Genomic DNA, 18747 nt, shown 5'->3' with positions numbered 1-18747 from the left:
CCTGAAGAGCACAAGGCCAGCAGGACATCCAGCATTACCTGATGGAGGACTGGGGGCAGCAGCCAGAAAAGGGACGCAGCCCTCATCCTTCACTTGTGAAGATTCATAGAGAGGAACAAGACACCACTTGCTCCCCCCTCACACAACATGGTTCCAGGACAGACAGACAATGACCCAGAGAGTTAAACTTGGCTTTATTTCATGGTTACACATAGTCTCCAGCATTTTTTCCCCATTAAACGTTGCCTAGGGTCTATAGTATCTGGGAACAGAACTACATGGCTGCAGCAGGAAAGCAAAGCAAGAACCCCACGATAAAAGAGCACCTTTGGATTGCAGCGTTCAAACTTTCCCTGTGATTCTCTGTGCTGTGTTGCTCAGACAACTGCTGTATCATGAACACCAAATCAGTTTGAAAGAATTTCTGTGGTCCTGCAAGGAGCAGAAATTGTAAGTGGCAGGTTGGTCTGATAAGGAAATTTAGTCCATGAATGAAAATAGCTCAAAGTTCTTCTATATAAAAATATGCCAAGTTGTTGAAAATTTGAAGCACAGCAAATAAATACTTACAGCTGGTTTGGGGCTGAGAACACATCACCTCTGAGGTCAGAAACATTCTCTAAAATGAGCCTTTGCCCAGCCTTCACTGAACTGGGTCCTGCTGGCATTTGCCAGGTCAGAAGCTGGGTTTGCTGTAAGTTTTGTCCTTTGTGTCCGAGCTTCCCAGACAGAGGCAGGTGTAAGGTAAGGAGCAGGTCCCAGTGAGGTATTTTTGAAGTTTCCATGCAGCCCATGACTCTGCACTGAAAGCAGCCGTGGGAGGGGTGGGACTGACATCGGGGTCATTCCCACTCTCAGCATGTGGACACAGAACATGGCTACAAGGAGGAAAAGGTTTCAGGTGTCTTCCTTTTGTCTCCTAGACTGCCTCAGGACTGGCTGAAGAACAGGAGTTAGTCAAGAACAGCTGAAGTCCACAGAGGGATGGCATCCCATTCTGCCGAGGGAAAAGTGAGTCCTTAATGTTTTCTCAGCCTTCCTCACTATCAGACTGAACCTTTTTTTGGATGCAGAAGAGCAGAAAGTAAAGCAGTTTCAGTGGTTGTGAACTCCTTGGAGCTCAGAGGTTTCTTTCATTCCTAAAAGAAACAAGCAACTTGTTAGAAGAAATACATAAACCTGTTTCTGTTATGAAACAAAACTACCTCCTTGTAAAGCATCTCATTTAATTACCTACTTGTTTTCTCTTGTGAAGGGTCCAAGGGGACCAGTGAGTCTTTCCTCTGTACCAAACACTTCACTTTTTCTCTATTGATGTTTAATTGCTTGACATTTCACTAGGTTGCAATGCACCTGGGTGAGTTTTAGGGCTCAGTAATAAAACTCTGCTCTTTGCCAGTGACCTGCACTTTCTACTTTCCTAATCCTGCTGCAGGCAAGGTCCCCCTTGGGGAGCAGGCCAGATGTGCTACCTGCATCTGCTCAGGCTGTCACAAAACTGTCTCCTGGCTGTGTCGCCCCCTTGGTTGTGTCCAGGTGCTGCTGTGACCTTGTGCCTGCAGCCACCACCACCCCTGCCTGGCCACCCTGCTATTTCTCCAGCCTTTTCCTTGTAGCCAAACTTGGCACCACAAGCCACTGCCTGTAACAGAAATAGCTTCTGCAGCCCTGTTTTCTATTTTTATTCTGAATCACTCCTTAAAATGTCACCACTCTTCTGCATTCCTGGGTTAGTCACTGCCATAGCTCAAGGTGAGTTTCAGGGATGTGCTGCTTCGTATGTTTTAGTAATAGCTTGGAGTCATTAATGCTCCTAATGCAGAGGGAGCACAGCCCTCCCAAATCCCTCCTCACCTGAGAGCACAGCAGGACACAGTCCCTGCCTCCCTGCCCAGTACAGCAACACCCCAGGGCCGGTGTTAGGGCAACGCTGCTGCTTTTGTTCAGGGCAATTACGTGCCAGAGAAAACAACAAAAGGTTTTATTTGTACCACACCCACCAATTACTGCCTGCTCGCAAGAGCCAGGACACTTCCCTGGCTGCAGTCAGTCACTTTGCTTTTTGCAGCGAGTTAAATTACCACGAGGGCATCCCTGAGCTCTCAGTTTGGGAAATACTTGCTTTGAAGTTAAATTGAACGCTTAGGGAGTGCAGAGGGAACAGTCCATCTCCAGGTAAACTCACATGTTTCCAGATCTCTCCAGTCCTCTCAATTACAATCGTTTGTGATTTATTGACAGGTGATGTGACCTTGTAGTCATCAGACAGGAGACCCAGAATAGGATACTGATTCCTATACCTGCAGAGAGTTGAACAGGTTGCTTAACAGAGCCTAAATAAAGGAAATCCCAAAGGATGTGTTTTTAAGAAAGGTGAATAACACATTACTTTTTAGTGATGATGGCTGTCACCCCAGGGGACTGACTGCCGGATAATTTCTCGTGCTTCAGTCTGAAGAGCTCCTGAGAAAACCAAAAGCAAACATTGATTTGAAGTAATGTTTTCTGAAGTATCAATTCAATAAAGTCACAACAAAATATTTGCAGAACTTCATCTCAAAGAACAGTCTGAAAATCTGTTCTTCCAGAAGGCTGGCAGAGGAACAGCATTCAGTTAAAACAAATCCTAGCCCCTATTCCTGAGCCAGGAGAGGACAAAGGACTTCCTAGTAAGGTTTCACCTGCACAGTACATAGAAGTTTAAACACAAAAACCCTTAGAAGAGAAATAACTTGAATTATTTTACCTCTTGCTGTTGTTTAATAAAAGCCTCTTTGTCCTCCAGCAGCGATGTCAGTTCGTGCAGCCTCATTTGCAAGTCACTGTTGCTCCCCTCTCTCCTGGTTATGTCCTGCTGGAACTGGCACAGCTGAGACTGCAGAACAAGGCAGGAGCTCTCAGGTGTGGGGGGCTCTGGGCAGGGCCCCTCAGCACCCACCCGGGCTCCGGGGCTGGCATTTCATTAACACCATCAACAGTGAGACCCAGGCATTTTCAGATCAGGAAGCTGAGCCACACAGTAAATTCAGAAAGTGCTAATTGGACTGAATTCTACCCAGTATTAATTTAATTCTTTTATAACTCTGTAAAGCTAAACCAACACTGAACCAGTTGAATTGGCTTCCAGACACTTTTATTACTGATTTCTATGAGAGACATTTCCTACATACAGCTGTCACTGAGATTTATTTTTGTTTCCTATTGAGCATCTTTTGACTAATTTCTTATGTTACCAGGACACGTGAAATATCCCTTTAGGACAGCCTGCTAATCAGATTGATCCCTAGTTTCTTCATGTGAAGAACTGTTGGGGTGTTTTTAAAATCACAGTTTTCTGTTCTACTGTAAAGGTTTTGAGCCATCACCACTGTCTATGAGTTAAGTAACTGCAGAACCCAAAGACACCCAAAAAGTGCTTGCGGTAGATCTCTGCTGTTGTAACTGCAAGAGCAGCTGTCCCTGCACACAGCCAGTGCCAGCAGCGCCCCTTACCCTGAGGCTGCGGATCTCCCTGTCCTTGTCCTCCCTCAGGTTGTTGATCATCTCCACGTAGCGGCTGGAGAGCTCGTCCGTCGTGGTCTGCAGGGTTGGGCTGGAGCAGCTCTGCAGCAAAGAACCAGTTTTTATTTTACAAAGAGTTTTCATCATTAGTTTTCCTGCACTGATCCCTCCAAGTCTGGGACCCAGACTGCACCCAGCCAGGTGAGCCCTCACCTGCAGCTTGAGGCTCTGGATCTCCTGCTCCAGGGCCCTCTTGCTGTACTCCAGCTCCTTCAGCTGGCAGTCCTTGTCCCCCTCACTGAGCCGCAGGGACAGGAGCTGTTCCTCCAGGGAGCGGCATTTGGCAGTGCTGTCCCTGAGCCCTTGCTGGAAAGTACAGGGGGAATGAGCACATGGAATTCCCCAGGGGAGCAACAGCATCATACACACAGCAGGCAGGAGTTACTCAGAGTACCCAAAAGTCAGCAAACTTGCCCCTCTTTTGGCTGCCTGGAATGACACTGAAAAGGTCTAGATTCACCTGCTGCTGACGATTGTTCTCCCTCAGAGAAGCCAACATTGTTTCGTATTCTTTTACTTGAGAATCCTTAAAAGCCAAATCCTTCTTCAGCAAGACATTGTCTGTTTCCAGCTTCTGCAGGACAAAAGTCAAAAGCTCACAGTCAAAAGCTGCAATTTTTCAGTAAACTCTTCCCATAAAGTACAACACATGCAGTTTTTAGTAAAGGGATGTTTTACAATCAAGAGAATGCTCAACTTTCTTGAAAGTCTGGGGTTGAGGTACACAGCACACACTGTAGTGCCTGTGGCTTTGTGCTGGGTGGTGAGCGCTGGGATCCCGGACACTGCCCTTCCAGTCTGTCCCAGAAACAATTTAAATAGAAGGCAACAAAAAAAACCCCAAACAAACAAAACCCACCACAAAACTAAGCCTACTGCACAGACTCCTTGTTCTGGGCTCAAGTTCAAACTCCTTCTCCCTCAACTTTGCCTTTTCCAGGACAATGCTGTGACATTCCCAGCAGTGCCAGGACTTGGGCTGGTGTGAGAAACACTGCTGCTTCCCCAACAGGAATGATCTGCTGCCTGCATCCACAGCCACAGAGCTGGGATGGCTGAAGCCCAGAGAACCCCTGGAGCTGACCAAGCCACCCGTGGCCATCCAGGCCCCCCGAGGCACTGACAGAGCAGCCACTGCCATCAGCGCAGCCACAGCCTGCAATGCCAGCCCTGGGCTCCTGCTGCCAGCTGGGAACAGCTGGATGAGCCATGGGCAGTGAGGAACAGGACTCACCCCCAGGTCATCCTGCAAATGGCAGAGCTCCTCACGCAGATTCTTGAACGTGGAAAGCACAAGTCTCAGGGATTTGTCCGATGTCACTCTCATCTGGGAGGGGAGAAATTGAAAGGGTAATTGGGATTAATTAGGCAGCTTTGTTTACAATATGCCTGACAAGAGGTAGAACAGAAACTGCTTTACAGCTGACATAACTTCTAAAACCATTGCACATCCTTTGAAGTGCCCACAGTTTCTACAAGAAACATTTTCATTGCACTTTGTTCTGCAAATGCCACTGTTCAATTTCTGCTTGTAACACAGGAAAACGTTGTTAACGTGGAAGGAACAACAGAGTAAGGAACTGCGCCTTTGTACACCAATAAAGTGAAAAATAAATTGTTAATATTGCACAATTACTGTGTGAGCTTTCAAAGCTTTGTGTTTACACTGATTTTTAGAAATTGCTGCCCTGCCTGAAAAGGGGAATGAGTCATGTTTGAGATCTGGCAAAGCTTTGGGCTCAAGGGTGAGGGAACTTAATTAACATTTTTAAAAATGTAAATTGAAAAAGCTCATACAGCCAACTCCTCCCTTTAAAAGGAAAAAGATCCCAAAGATGAAAGGAGTCACCTGGATGAAAGAGAAAACCAGAAGTGACCACAGCCCAACACTTTTCTCCTTTGGAATGTTAATTTCAATGTCTCTAATAGCCGTGTATTGATTCAGGTGAAAGCATAAATTGCTGCATTTCATGATACATTTATAATATTTAAAAGAAGAAGAATAGACTTTGAAAGGACACAAAATAACTCCTCAAGTTGTGACTCTCCTGGAAGGGCTGAATATTCTGTGCAAAAACTGTGGTTTTTTACTGTCTGGACAAAAGTGAAATCCTCCTGCATGTTCCCTTAACTTGGAAGAATGAGCTCTCTATCCGTATGGGGATTGGCCCTTGCCCAGTTTTTTATCCCCACTGTGCTGTGGTGTGACTGAGCCTTCATTCCTAGTGTAACTCAACTTTTTGTTTGTTCTAATTAAAGTGGAATTTCACTTTTGCTGTATGGTTTTGTTGGTTTTGTTGTGTAATACACTACAGGGTAGTTTGAAAGAAGGAATTGAGTCAAATGGTGAAATTTAGACTATAAAAGTGTACGGAAAACCCCACTCAGCAATCGCTTCATGCTAGAGGTTGCTAAAGCCCAGAGGTGCCATGTGCTTTTCCTGTGGAATTCTCTGTGTCCTTAGAGGAGCCTCTGGGCATTCCCAACTTGGGATCCTGGGCTGTGCAAACCCTTCCCTCCCAGCTCTGTCCCAGTGGCCAAGGGGTCTGGGAACACTCTGGGTGTATCCTGAAAACACCTGGTTCCCCAAAAACCATTTTGGCTGCATTTTTTAATCACAGCTGTGTGGGTATAAAACCAGCTGGACACATAGACAACAGGAAATGCCTGTTCCAGCTTTTTCACCTGGAGCTGAACCAGCCTCCTGGGACAGTGTGCCAGCGTGAGGCCATGGAATATTTGGGGGTTGATGTCCATCTTCCTTGTAAGAGAAGCACAGAATAAGTCCAGGTGGAAGGGACTGGGGAGGTCAGAGCAGGGCAGCTGCAAACTCAGTCCAGGCTGCTCCTTCACAACTCCATTCCAATGGACTTTTTTTTTTTTACCAGGAAGTAATTCCAAGGTGCAGCTCCCTGGTAGGATCACCCTCCCCCTACCTGAGGGAGCCCAGATCAGGACGCTGCTGCTGAGGCTGCCCTGGATCCTGCTCTGACACTCCTGCCTGGCAAAGGCAGCTCTGAGTGCTGAGCTGTGCTTTTGGCATCTGGCAACAAACAGAACCATTGCTGCTGTGGTTCAGGTGTAAAGGGTTTTGTCCTCCTGTCTGGTTCTCCAGCTCCCTCCCCACCCCTCCCTGCCTGCTCCGTGCCCAGCCATGGGGTTGGGCTGTGTGCACATGGGATTCAGGCTCTGCTTCTGTTTTTAGCACCTCCTATTTGTGTTTGGCTTTTAAAGTAAAGCCTTAATACACAAAACAGAAAGATGAAAGGTCTCTGTTCTCTCAGTGGTCTAAAGCCAAGAGTTTCCAGTGAAACTGCAGGAAAGCCCCAGTAAAGCTCAGTTTAAAAGACACAAGTGGACTGTGGGTCCAGCTGGCACTTCCCTTAACACCACCATTCCACCCCCTTTACTGTAGAAACAGTGGAATGAGGGAATGCAGAGTGAAGTGTGTGATGTACCAAGTCCCATCTCCTTGTGAGCCAACTCCTACTGCACCCAGTTCCTACAGGCTGCCACGCTCCCATACCTGGAGGAGATAACGAATCTGCTGCTTTGTTGCCTCAGACAGTCCTTTGGGAATTAATTCCTCAATATCTTCAGTCTAAGCAAAGAAGGGAGGAAAGGGGAGACATCTTGATTAAGAATTTTGCCTGGTAGATAGCAATGTGGTTTCTTCATTAATTACACAGCTCTGCTATGAAAAACATCCTCAGTACAAGGCAAATAAGAACAAAAATAGATCAAAGTCTATCCAGAAAACTTCCAAAGTCTTTTATATGTGAGGCATGTACAAAGTGAGATGAAGTGATACATGAAGCATATATTCAAATCCTTAAATTTAAAATTTATTTTAAAAGCAGTATTCAAACCAATCCTCTCTCAGGGATTAACAGCTGATGCTACAACTCCCAGCAGTTCATGGTGGGGAAATGCCTTGTGTTTCTGACCAGTGAATGGGCTGCCAGTAAACCCCAGATGACCAACAGGAGATGCTGCCAGGATTCAGTGGCATTTGCTTCCTTCAGGTGAGCCCTGAACAGGTATTTCTGCCCCATTCACACTGAATGCCTTCAAAGGTGCAGCACCTGCTGCTCAGCAGCACTCACAGGCCAGGGAGTGATGGAGCCCTTGCAAAAAAAACATTCTGAAAATACAGGTACCTGTGCAAGTCATTTTCCAGTGAAACCGTTATTGGCAGGAGAGACATATTGGCAGGAGAGACTTCCAAAATTTGACTCTCATACTGGAATAATGCGAATTCTTCAAGTTTCCTTTCAGTATTATCACATTTATACCTGCCTGGCAGTAGGTTTCAGGCTCTGAATGTTTTTTGCCAAGCAGGAGCCATTAACTAACAAAGACCAGCCTCCTTCATTGCAACTGGCTTGGCTAATTTGCTTGAACCCCCCCACCAGTGTCAGGGGACAGCCTGGGCCTTACCTGGCATGTTAACTCGATGTCGTGGTTCCTGTAAAACACAAAATCCAAGGATCTGTTAACACAAAGCTGCTTGAGAACTTTCAAGATTCAGGCCCACATTCACCACTAAAAGATTGATGGACAATACAGAGCAAGGAAGGGCCTTTATCAGCTCAAGAGTCATTACCTTCCCTCTGTGGTGCCAGGCAGTGACTGTTAAACACCACTCCAGCAAGGAATTCCCAGGGAGACCGGAGTCCTACAGCAGCACAGCTAACACAGGCTGACAGTCCCCAGTTCTTTGGGCAGTTATCCAAATTATGGTCAGTTAACCCAATTACTCCCTTAATTGCCTGGATAATGGTTTGCCCACAACTCTGCTGCAATACCCTGCCCCAAGTGTTGACTTGGCACTGTCAGGGTTTTTGTGGTGGTTAAATTCCCTTTTTCCCTCTGCTACAGGACCACTTTCCTTATTCAGTAACCCTTGAAAGCACCAGACGAGACCAGGAGTGAGGGGGAAGAATGAGGGCGATTGGGAGGGAAGGGGGAAGGTTGTGCAGGCTCTGAATCTCACTTCTTCCCACAGATGGTCTGCAGAAAACATGCTTAATGTTCATTTGGGTGTAGAGACTGAGCTTTATGCCTGGTGGCTGTCCTTTAATCCATTAACACATGTTGAAACAACATTTCAATGGGACAGAGGAACTTTGGACATTTGGGTTGTTTCTTCAGGACACAGCAATTGTATCATGAAATATATGTCAGCATGTGCTGTAAGTACTTGTTTGCTCAAGTGGACCAACACGTGTGAGACACAATTCGTAAGCATCAAATTCAATAAATTTCCTTGGCTCACAGCATTTTTATGTCCTCAGTTACTTGCAAATCAGATGAATGTGTAAAACATCCAGTCAATTCTAGCTGTCAGGAAGAAAAGAAAGAGTACAACCAATCCACAAGCACCACCATCCCTGTCAGCTGTGCAGTGCTGGATGTCTGGGACACAGGCATGACAGATCCAGTGGCAATACCTTGTGCCAATCTTCTCCACGTGCTGCAGCAAACAGCTGTACAGGTCAGTGCTCTTGCGGTGCAGCTCGGCCAGCAGCTCCCCGAAGAAGCGACAGTCCAGCTGCTCGGGGTTGTCCTGGGGGCAGCTCACCTGGCAGGAGACAGGCAGGAGATCAGAACAGGATCCCTTCTTCGGGAGGAAAGCTGAACATGAGAATGCTACAGGTAGAATGGACTTGGGTCTGGCTGCTCTTAGACATTTGCAATTTGTTTACACTTTCCTTGGTGGTGAGTCTTCCATGTCTGCTAGCTTTCAACAAACTGTACAGAGAGGAATTACTTCCTTTAGAACAACAGGCACTAAGTCCTGCTTCCAGAGCAGTGCCATCATTTGTCATCAGCTCTATAGGAACATCAGCCCAAGCTGAGTGTCCCAAGCTGCTTGATGGGAGTGTCAGGCTCTGGAAGGTTCTGCACAGGTCTGACACTGAGGTCCCCAGGGTGTTTGTCACCCAAACACCAACTGGGTGCACAGGAGGGACCTGCTGCACTCCCTCTCCAGCTGCACTAACAGGCTACAGCTATACCAGGAAGTTCCTTTTGTGCTTCCAGTGAATCTGTGTCAACAACTTTTGCATCAAATTGAAATATATTTGAAGCCCTGGTTGATCAGCCTAGGAGGAGAGGAATCCTGAGCTGATGTTTGTCGAGGTTATAAAGCAAAGTGTGTTTTCTCCCAAACTCGAGGCAGAGCTGTGCATCCCTCAGTCTGTGTGTACAGACTGACAGGTGGAACCTGACTGAATTGATGGGTAAAGAAAAACAAAACCAAACAACCCAGCGAGACTGAGCACAGTTAAACACCATGGGCTGATCTCAGTCAGTGCACACCTGAGCACAGGTCTGTGACAACGAGAAATACAACACCTCAAAGAGCCATTTCCCCCCTCAACAGCACATGACAAAACCTCGAACAGTTCCAGACAGACATACAGACCCTGCTTAGTTCCAGGGCTGTGGTGCTGAGAGTTCCAACAAAACCTGCACAAACATAAAACCCTTCCTTCCCAGAGTTTTCTCCCTGCCTAAGAACAAAGCAAGAAGCTCTCACCAGCTCGGGGGCCGTGCTCCTCCTCACGGCGTGTCCCCGGCTCTCGTCGCTGCCCGGGCACAGCTCGCAGGCGCTGCCCGTCTGTGTCTGCTGGCACTGCTGGGTCACCGGCACCGGCAGGGCGGGCGGGCACTGCGGGCACTGCTCCGCCTGGCACACCTGGAACTGCCTCTCCTGCGGACACAACCGGACTTGTTAGTGCTGGACACGTCTGGATGGGGTGGGAGATGAACCTCAATAGCGAATGAAATGTGTCTGTGACTGGCAAGGCTGGTGGTGGTTTCAGATGTTTTAATAATCCAAATAATTTTTTTTTTTTTTATTCCTACCTGAAAGCGAGTTTGCCTCACACTTTTATGCTCCAGGGTCATAATTCACCATTTTCCTCCAATTTTAGAAGCTGCCAGTGAAAAGCACAGGAGAGACACCTTTCCCAAGGTGGATGTCCCATTACACATGAAAATTTCCTTCAAAACTACACTCCTGATTTGACCTAAATCTAAACATACCCCACTTAACAAAAACCAGAACTATAGTTTCCAGGACTTCCATGATTTTTTATTCTTTTCTTTGCACATCATCTGCAGAAAGAAAGAAGCTATTACTTATAATTACTTTTTTTTTCCTTTTTCCGCTTCAGAGACTGGACATCACAGATAATTCACCTGTCTAAAATCCAGAGTGCCATGAATACTTTGGTTTTTTAAATGAAGTTAAAAACCCCCCAGGTAAATCACTCTGAGATATGCTAAATTCCAATTTTTTTTTTCTTGTTGGAAATACTTCAGAGCAATAAAATGGAGCAATATTTTTGCTATTGACAAAACACCAGTTTTAAGATGAAATTTCAGACAAGTTTGCCAAATATATATTGTTTCAAGAGTCAGTAAAAAAAAAAAATTGTCTTTTTAACTTTTTTTTTCCAAAAATTTATCTTGGTTGTTCTGTTGTGAAGCTACTGCAAGAAACTAATTCACAGTCACTATTCAGATACAGACTGACAGTATTAGAGATACAAAGCAGTTTTCATTGTTAATAAATAAATAAATTCTCAGGAAAAATATGGCAAACATTCCACCTTCTGCTCTCCTTAAATATTGTTTCATTTACTCTGAGAATGTGTCCTAGATCACAACAAGGCAGTTCTCAGATTGGCAGCTACTCCCAACAAAAACCCAGAACCAAACCAACCCAGAAACATCAATTTCCTGCTACCACCTCAATTTTCTTTTTGCAAGAGATAATACAAACACCCAGCTTACTTGCAGGGGATTTAATAGCTCATATTTTCTTATTGTCTTTTCATAGATGACATTATTTCCAGGACAGAAGTTTGCCCCTCTAAGAAAAGGGGATAATGGCTCCTGTAAAACACATAAATAAAAACATCCTTAAATCTTGTCAAACAGCAAACTCAGGATTAGTGTAATTTTGACCAAAACCAGGTAATTTAAAGACATGTGAGATGTCCTTTAGGATGTGTACATTTGAGTGCGTGTCCATTTGGAAACAAAGTGGCTGTGCTTGCATAGGGACTGTGCGAAATAAATACAGCAGAAGCAGTTAGTAGTTAATCAATATTAATGAAGACTTAGGTGCTGAGAGGTGGGAGCCTGACTGGCCATTCTGCAGTGTTTTCAATCCCTCATAATTCCATCTCTCACCCTCAGAGGTGTGAGCTGTGTGCTTTCAAAGTGTTTATCATGCCCCGTGGAGGCAGCTGGGGAAGGAGCTGAGGGAACTCCAACACAGTTTCCCTACCTGATCCGGGTTCTCGATAATGATCCTGCGAATGGTGCCCTGCAAGGAAGGGAAAAAGCTTCAGAGATTACTGCACTTCAACCTCTAACACCTTTCCTGGCAGAGCTCAGGCCTTCACAGATTCCCAAAGGAATCTGATTATGGACATTGGCAGAAAATACTTTGGGATCCACTGGCCACAATCACCTGGAGATGTTTTAAACCCAGGGCCTTCCCACCCCAAAGGAATTGGCCCATGTGCAGCATGGCAAGACACAACCCATCACTGCATTTTAAGAGTTGGGTTTTTCTCAGTCCCCTCTTTGCAGGTCTGAGGTAATTAGTCCATATTTTCTGTAAGTGCAGCAGAACAGGCACAAATCAAAGCTGGATAAGGCTTCCTGTATCCAGTCCCTGTTCCAGTCCATCTCTTTTACTTTCAGTTTTTCATGTTACACATCTAACTCAGTGGTGTAGATGGAGATACACCATCAATTCTTTTTGTTTCACTAAGGCATGAAAATTTGGATTTTGCTTAAACTCAGAAGTGGACAGAGAAGCCACCCAGCAACCCACTGGGTCACATCCAGTTCACACAACTCCACAATTGCCATCTATGGGAACGATGCCCACACAGAGCATCTGCACATTCCTGAAGGAAAAATGAGATGTACCTTTTCAAATTACAAAAATCTGTCCCTGGCAGCAGCTTTGTTTTCAAATAGATTTCTTCAGGTTTTGCCCCAGTACTGTCTACAAGCAATTGTAGATGCTGTCCTCCACCAGTTCCAACAAATCACACATTGCTTCAACTCTTCACATCCAGGCCTTTACCCAAACAAGCAGAGTTCCCACTGAATCCAATCTAAGGACTGGGCAATTTGTCAGTTTGCAGCATCCTGTTTATTCTCCCTCACAGCACAAACCTCCAATTTTCATAATGAATCATTTCTTCCCCAGACCCAGGGGGAAGTTTATGTGGCTGCAGTTCAGTCTCAGACACATTCTCAGCCAGGTGAGAGCAGCTCTGACAACTGTTGGATAAGTTTAGGAAGCCTGGAGCACTTTTCCAAACTTCCCAAGGGTGAATCATAACAGCACCAGGAAAGAGAAACAAAAGTAGAAAAGAAACTGTTTTTGTAGCAGTCGAAGTAACTAAGAAATTTCAAAATTAAAAGTGCTGCAGAAACTTGGGAAGCTGCTCAGTGCTGCTCCCACCCCGTGTGCCAGTGGTGCCAGCAGGACTCTGAGTGTGGGGACACAACACCGGGAGGAGGCAGCAGAGGTGGAACCTGCAGCCCAATCCTGCATCACTGACACCTGCAGAGCTGGAACTAAAAAGTGAGATACTCAACAAAGGGATGGCCACTGGTCCTTCCTTCAGCCGAGTCTCAGAGCAGGCATAGCTTGATCCCAGTGTCCGTGCTGGAGCACAGGGAGCTGTGACACAGGAGAGCCGTGGGATGGCAGGGAGTGCTTCATTCCAGCGCAGGGACACCACATGGCCGTTGTGTAACATTAAACAACAGCTTTGGAATTCGCTGAAAGGTTGGAGAAATGTGCCAGGACTAACTCAAAGTCCAGAGAGGATAACACATCCAGGGTGTTCTCAGAGGAATAAACCCACAACTGAGGAGTCTGGAGCATTTTAAGTTGTAACAGACCTTTATAATATTCACGAGGACAGCCTCATTGTATATTCAATATTATAAAGAACCTACAAATATTTTGCCTGGATAAAATTATGCTTATTTTCGAGATACCCAAACTCTTTCATTTTCAAAGAACTGCTTTACAAACACGGATTTGCCTGCCCTTTCTCCCGTTCCAGCCAAGCAGGCTGGACTGGCACAGGCTGGGAGGGAACCAAGAGGCAGAAGCACTGTGCCTGTGCCAGCCTGCGCTGCCCACACACAGCTCCCGGCTCCACACAAGGAGGTGCCACCTCCAAGGCCTCTGGAGCTGTCCCCCAGCACTGGGGAGACTGCCATGGAAAGGGATCTCGGGCTGTTTCCATTTTCCAGCATTCCCAAGGGGCATAGCTCAGGACACTCTCAGTGCAGTCACAAGATGCAGTGTTTGGAGATGCAGCATTTTCTAACTGGGAGAAGGAAGGGGAAGGTGGGATTCCAAAGGCAAAGCCCAGTGCTGTTGTGGGTTTCAGTGGCATGACTGGGTTTGGAATTTATAATAGCCTGACCAGTCAGTCTGGGTCTATTTTACAGAATCACAGAGTGTTTGGGAGGGACCTTAAAGTTCTTCCCATTCCAACCCCTGCCATAGGGTTTATAAGGAGACTTTCCAAAGATAACACTAACACTTTCATAAATATTTTTTGCAGTCTTTAAGATTTTTAAATATTAAAATAAGCATTTGATAGATTTATCCTTACTGTGAGCCAATTTTATGTAGAAGCAATTGGTCTTCTCACTTTTATTTCAACAGGTTCCCCTTGGCTTCAGCCAACACAGAGATGAAAGTAAGAATTTCATCTATGTCAAAGGCCTTTATCCACAACACATTGTCTTGCTAATTACAAGCAATCCAGTCATCTAATCATAATTTATGAGTTCCAGTTGGTGAAATGGGGAAATGGCAGGCTGTGTTTGAGGCTGTTACAACACAGACCAGCCCTGGAGCTGGTTAATATTACACCATTTTCATGGGAGCCCTTTGCACGTCACAGAACTGAGCCCAGCCACACAAACACCTGACTCCCAAAATTTCTCTCATGGACAGAAAATCCCTACAAACCCTGTCAGAATTTTGGCCTCTGCAAACATCTTGCAAGTGTCATTCCATATATTATCTTTTCATGACCACGGTGAAGGGATTCATACACATAAACCACACTGGAAGGGAATTTATTCTCAACACTTCTCATTTAGATGAAGCAGAGCAAAATTTGCTGTGAATTACTCCAAGGACAAAACAAAGTTACATCAAGAAAGTAAAAAAAACCCTGAATCACAAAAAGTACCAGCACACGTACTCTGTGCACACACCAATTTCAAACTCTCCCTCTCTCCAGCTTATTGAAAGTGTACATAATAAACACAAGAGCACACCCCAGCCACATGACTGAAGACTAGCACTGTATCAACAGGGATGTAGATGTCTGTTATTGTTAATCCACAAAAGCTCTGCAGAAGCAAATTAAATATTGCTCAAAGACAGTCCTTTGCTTTACCAGCAGTACAGAGCTGAAACTACAGCTCGGGGCTGCCACTAACCCCAAACTCTCGTGTTACAACAAACACAGATGTGAGCTCAGTATCAGTCCATTATTCACTTTACGTGGCCCTACAGCTCAAAGGGCAACTGATCCACTCTTTGGGAATGCCCTACACCCCTCCCAGGGCTTCTCTCTGGCAACTCCCATTCAGCACCAAGCATGCCACTTCTGCCTTCTCCTAGCTGACTTCCCTGTTACTGTTTTCTGCTTAGTAACTTCCTAATAATCTGTATTAGGCGCCTTCCTTCTCCACCACTGAAACTGCAACCCACACAGAGCCTGACTGAGCTACACCCTCTTGTTTTTAAAGTCTCGTCCAGCAAAACACTTCAGCAAGAAATTAGTTTTCATCAGCAGGACATAATGGATTCAGTGACTACAACAGATGTTGAAAATGAAACATCCTCCATAGAGCAGCGACGGCATTTGAGCCTGTAATCCTTGTTCACATACTTATCTAGGCAGAGGAAGCCTGGGACTGCAGGGTTTATGCCAATGAATATTTAACTAATTAACTGCAATTCAGACTATCATCCAGCCTAGCTGAGCAGATCACTTATCTGGGAGGTGAGAGACCTGTGTTTACACTCCTGCCCTACATCTTGCAAAAAGAGGATTAACAACCTGGATAGAGGGAATGGCTCTGCCATAACCAACTCCTACAAAGCCATGACGATCGCAGACTCATTCAGGTTGGAAAAACCCACCAAAATCATCGAGTCCTGCCACTCCCCAGCACTGCCAAGGCCACCACTTGGCCATGTCCTTAAGTGCCACATCCACACATTTTTGAACATTTCCAGGGATGGTGACTCCACCGCTTCCCTGGGCAGTGTGCTCTGATGTTTAACCACCCATTCCATGAAGAAATCTTTTCCAATATCCAACCTAAACCTCCACTAACACAGCTTGAGGCTGTTTCCTCTTTGTCCTTGTAGTAGCCCAGCCGCTTGCTCACTTCCCAGGATTTACATAAACCATGCCGGAGAGGAAGGCAGCCCTCAAACCATGCAAATACTGCTTTCAAAGGAATTCAGGTCTTGTATTGGTCTTCATCCAGATTTTTTTTTGACAGGTAAATATAACACGGGAAAGAAAACTCAGTAAGAGTTCATCTTGAAACAAATGTACGTTGCCGTTTGAGTATAGCAGAGCAATCCTATCAATGTTAATGATATTCTGCTGTATGAGGAAAAACGTGTTGAGAATAAATTCTGATCTCCATTTCTGGTTTTGCAGTCAAATCTGTTCTTAAACTATTGGTTTCTAGTTTCAATACACCAGTTGCATTAAATTCCACCGATACTTTCAAGCCATGCCTTGAATACACTCACAACAAACCTGCTGAACTGCATTGTGAGGGCTTTCCAAGCCCAACTCCAACACTTCAGTCATGGACCTTATTAAGCACCATCGATTCAAAGAGAACTAATAAGCACACAGGCTTCGTGTTCTATTTACATGAGCAGCCCCAAGTCAGCAGAGCCGCGCGGTGACATCCCGGCGTGGGAAGGGAGCACCCGCCTGCGGCGGGATCGCTGCTCTGCCGCGATAGAACCGGCAAAAACAGCGTTCTGCCTTAAGAGGGTGCCGGCGCTGGGCGGACACGGGTGACACCGCGCGGGGGCCGGTGCCACTGCCCGCATCCCTGCCTGGGGACAGCCCGGCGGAGCTAGGGACGGTGGGGAGCGGCTGCGGCGGCTTTTCCGCCGGGAAGCGCCCGGGGCGGGCGGAGGGGCCGGGGCTGGACCCGTCCCACGCCCGGGGGAGCCCGGCCCGACCCTCCGGGCGCACCCGCAGCTCCCAGGGTCGGGCTCCGGCTTCGACGGCGCCTCATCCCGGCCGGGAGCGGGTCGGGAGGGGAGCAGCGCCCGAGGGCCCGGGCAGGAGCCGGGTCCCGGGTCCGCGAGGGGAGCAGCGCCCAGGGCCCGGGCAGCTCAGGGCTGGTCCGTGTCCGCCGTACCTGTGGCGAGTCGCAGCCGTGCCCGCTGTCCAGCGGCGAGGCGGCCCGGGAGGAGCAGGAGGTGCTGACCCGGCGGCAGCCCGGCCCGTAGGCGCGCACCCGGTCGTAGGCCACGGCGCCGTCCTGCTGCTGGTGCGGAGCGGGGTCCAGGCAGGGCAGCGGCCGCGGCGGCTCCGGGCACGGCGGGGGCTCGGGGCAGGGCGGCGGCTCGGGGCAGGGCCGGCGGACGGGCAGGGTGCTGTAGTGCTGCTGCCGCCGGTAGTAGTGGTGCTGCTGCTGCTGCTGGAGGTGCGGGGGCAGCGCGGGTGGCTGCAGCTGCTGCTGCGCCCCGAACATCGCGGCGGGACTGCGGCGCTGCGGGGCCGCTCCGGCTTTACCTGCGCGGGCCGCGCCTTGGGCGGGCCGCACCTGCGGGCGGGGAGCCCCGGCCCAACCCCGCCCCGGGCAGGGCCCGGCTGCGGCACCGCCGCCTGCCCGGGAACGGGCTCGGACCGACCGCGCTCCCGGTATTACAGCCCCGCAGCCAAACGTCACCCAGCGCCGCTGGCAGAAAAGCAAAGCCCTGTGCTTTCAGTAAAGCCCTTTGCTGTCGTTCTCTTTACAAGGTGTGTAGCGGGAGTGTAAACCCATAGTTATCTGCTACTCGAATGACTTAAATATTCTTTTCACGGGAGGTTATGAACTTCGCCAGAAAACCTTTCACACCTGCAGGAGCCGCGGTCGCCTTTGCCGGCTCGCAGGAGGCTCTGCCTGGGGCAGCAGCTGCCAGGGAAAGGAGCACGTTCTGTACCTGCATCCCTGCACCTGCACCGCAGAGCACGGGCTGCCTTCAGTGACCAGCTGATCTGAGCATCCCAGGATGGTTTGGATTGAAAGAGACCTTAAATTTCCATGCCGTTCCCACCCCCTGCCATGGGCAGGGACACCTTCCACTATCACAGGCTGCTCCAAGCCCCGTCTACCTTGGCTTTGGACACTCCCAGGGGAGCTGGGCACTCTGTGCCAGGGCCTCCCCACCCTCACAGGGAAGAGTTTCTTCCCGGTATCCTATCTAATCCTGCCCTCTGTCAGTGGGAAGCCATTCCCCCTTGTCCTGTCATTCCCAGTCCTCATCATTACAGATGGAACACCACGTGGCTCTTATTTAGAAAGGATGGGGCTTGTTACTTATTCAAAATCTCACTCTGCAGAGAAGAATGTGAACTTCGTTTCTCAACCCAGCCTATTTTGAGTTGGATTCCTCTGGCAGCGTCAGGCAAGCCCTAACTGAGAACATAACTTTGTTCTGCAAGGTCATGTTGCATTAACATAATTGTAGAATCTTGTATAATGAATACCCTTCTTAATGATAAACCTGAAATTCTTAATTTTGTCAGTTTGTTTCCCCAACATGCTTACTGTGCTGTAAGGCCACATTGCACAGTCACACAGAATAAAATTTCTATAGTACCATGTTAGGGCAAAACACCTCTGAAGTGGTGGAGCAATACCTTCTGCACTGTTCTGCACTGGCCACTCACTGAAAGCTCTGTCTCTGAAATTAAAAAGTGTTCACCAATTCTGCTCAACAGGCATTTGGGAAGGTATGGATTTTAGGGTGAGTGCCCACAACAATCCCATATTTTAAGGCACTGTGACATCTAGAGACATATTCATCACATATAAAAAGTTTCACTTTTCCTCCAGGCATTAAACCCAAACAGA

At 47.5% G+C, this 18747-nt stretch overlaps 2 protein-coding genes across 3 annotated transcripts in view; one reads left to right on the top strand and one right to left on the bottom strand.

Annotated features, from left to right (window-relative positions):
- Positions 1 to 5841, top strand: part of ZNF711 (zinc finger protein 711) — a 29678-nt gene extending 23837 nt beyond the window's left edge. Inside the window, exons 12-13 of the transcript XR_005604727.1 lie at positions 924 to 3702; positions 4502 to 5841. The gene's annotated coding sequence lies outside the window, so the exon portion shown is untranslated. The remainder of the gene's footprint in view (positions 1 to 923; positions 3703 to 4501) is intronic.
- On the bottom strand, positions 178 to 17407 carry POF1B (POF1B actin binding protein). Of its 2 annotated transcripts, XM_039572345.1 has the most exons (15): positions 17044 to 17404; positions 11867 to 11905; positions 11368 to 11469; positions 10106 to 10279; positions 9015 to 9145; positions 8002 to 8029; positions 7088 to 7162; positions 4796 to 4888; positions 4022 to 4135; positions 3715 to 3867; positions 3493 to 3603; positions 2747 to 2875; positions 2390 to 2463; positions 2186 to 2300; positions 178 to 1139 (listed from the first exon to the last, which is right to left on the bottom strand). In XM_039572345.1, the coding sequence occupies exons 1-15, from the start codon at positions 17377 to 17379 to the stop codon at positions 1134 to 1136; spliced, it is 1680 nt and encodes a 559-aa protein (XP_039428279.1). In that variant the 5' UTR covers positions 17380 to 17404; the 3' UTR covers positions 178 to 1133. The 2 variants fall into 2 exon arrangements, with proteins under 2 accessions (XP_039428279.1, XP_039428278.1); XM_039572344.1 differs by lacking the exon at positions 178 to 1139 and having other exon boundaries at positions 2055 to 2300; positions 17044 to 17407.
- Between the last annotated feature and the right edge of the window lie 1340 nt (positions 17408 to 18747).

Source organism: Corvus cornix, chromosome 4A (assembly GCF_000738735.6).
Source record: "Corvus cornix cornix isolate S_Up_H32 chromosome 4A, ASM73873v5, whole genome shotgun sequence".
Taxonomy (NCBI): Eukaryota; Metazoa; Chordata; class Aves; order Passeriformes; family Corvidae; genus Corvus; species Corvus cornix.
The sequence above is the reverse complement of the archived record's forward strand: the minus strand, read 5'-3'. Positions and strand labels throughout refer to the sequence as shown.

What these genes read in the sequence shown, in the direction of transcription:
- POF1B (XM_039572344.1), bottom strand. Translation starts at nt 17,379, where the DNA reads ATGTTCGGGGCGCAGCAGCAGCTGCAGCCACCCGCGCTGCCCCCGCAC. An exon ending in ACGGCTGCGACTCGCCACAG is followed by an intron (nt 11,906 to 17,043) that starts GTACGGCGGACA and finishes CCTTCCTTGCAG; the next exon opens with GGCACCATTCGCAGGATCAT. An exon ending in TTATCGAGAACCCGGATCAG is followed by an intron (nt 11,470 to 11,866) that starts GTAGGGAAACTG and finishes TGTGTTTTACAG; the next exon opens with GAGCCATTATCCCCTTTTCT.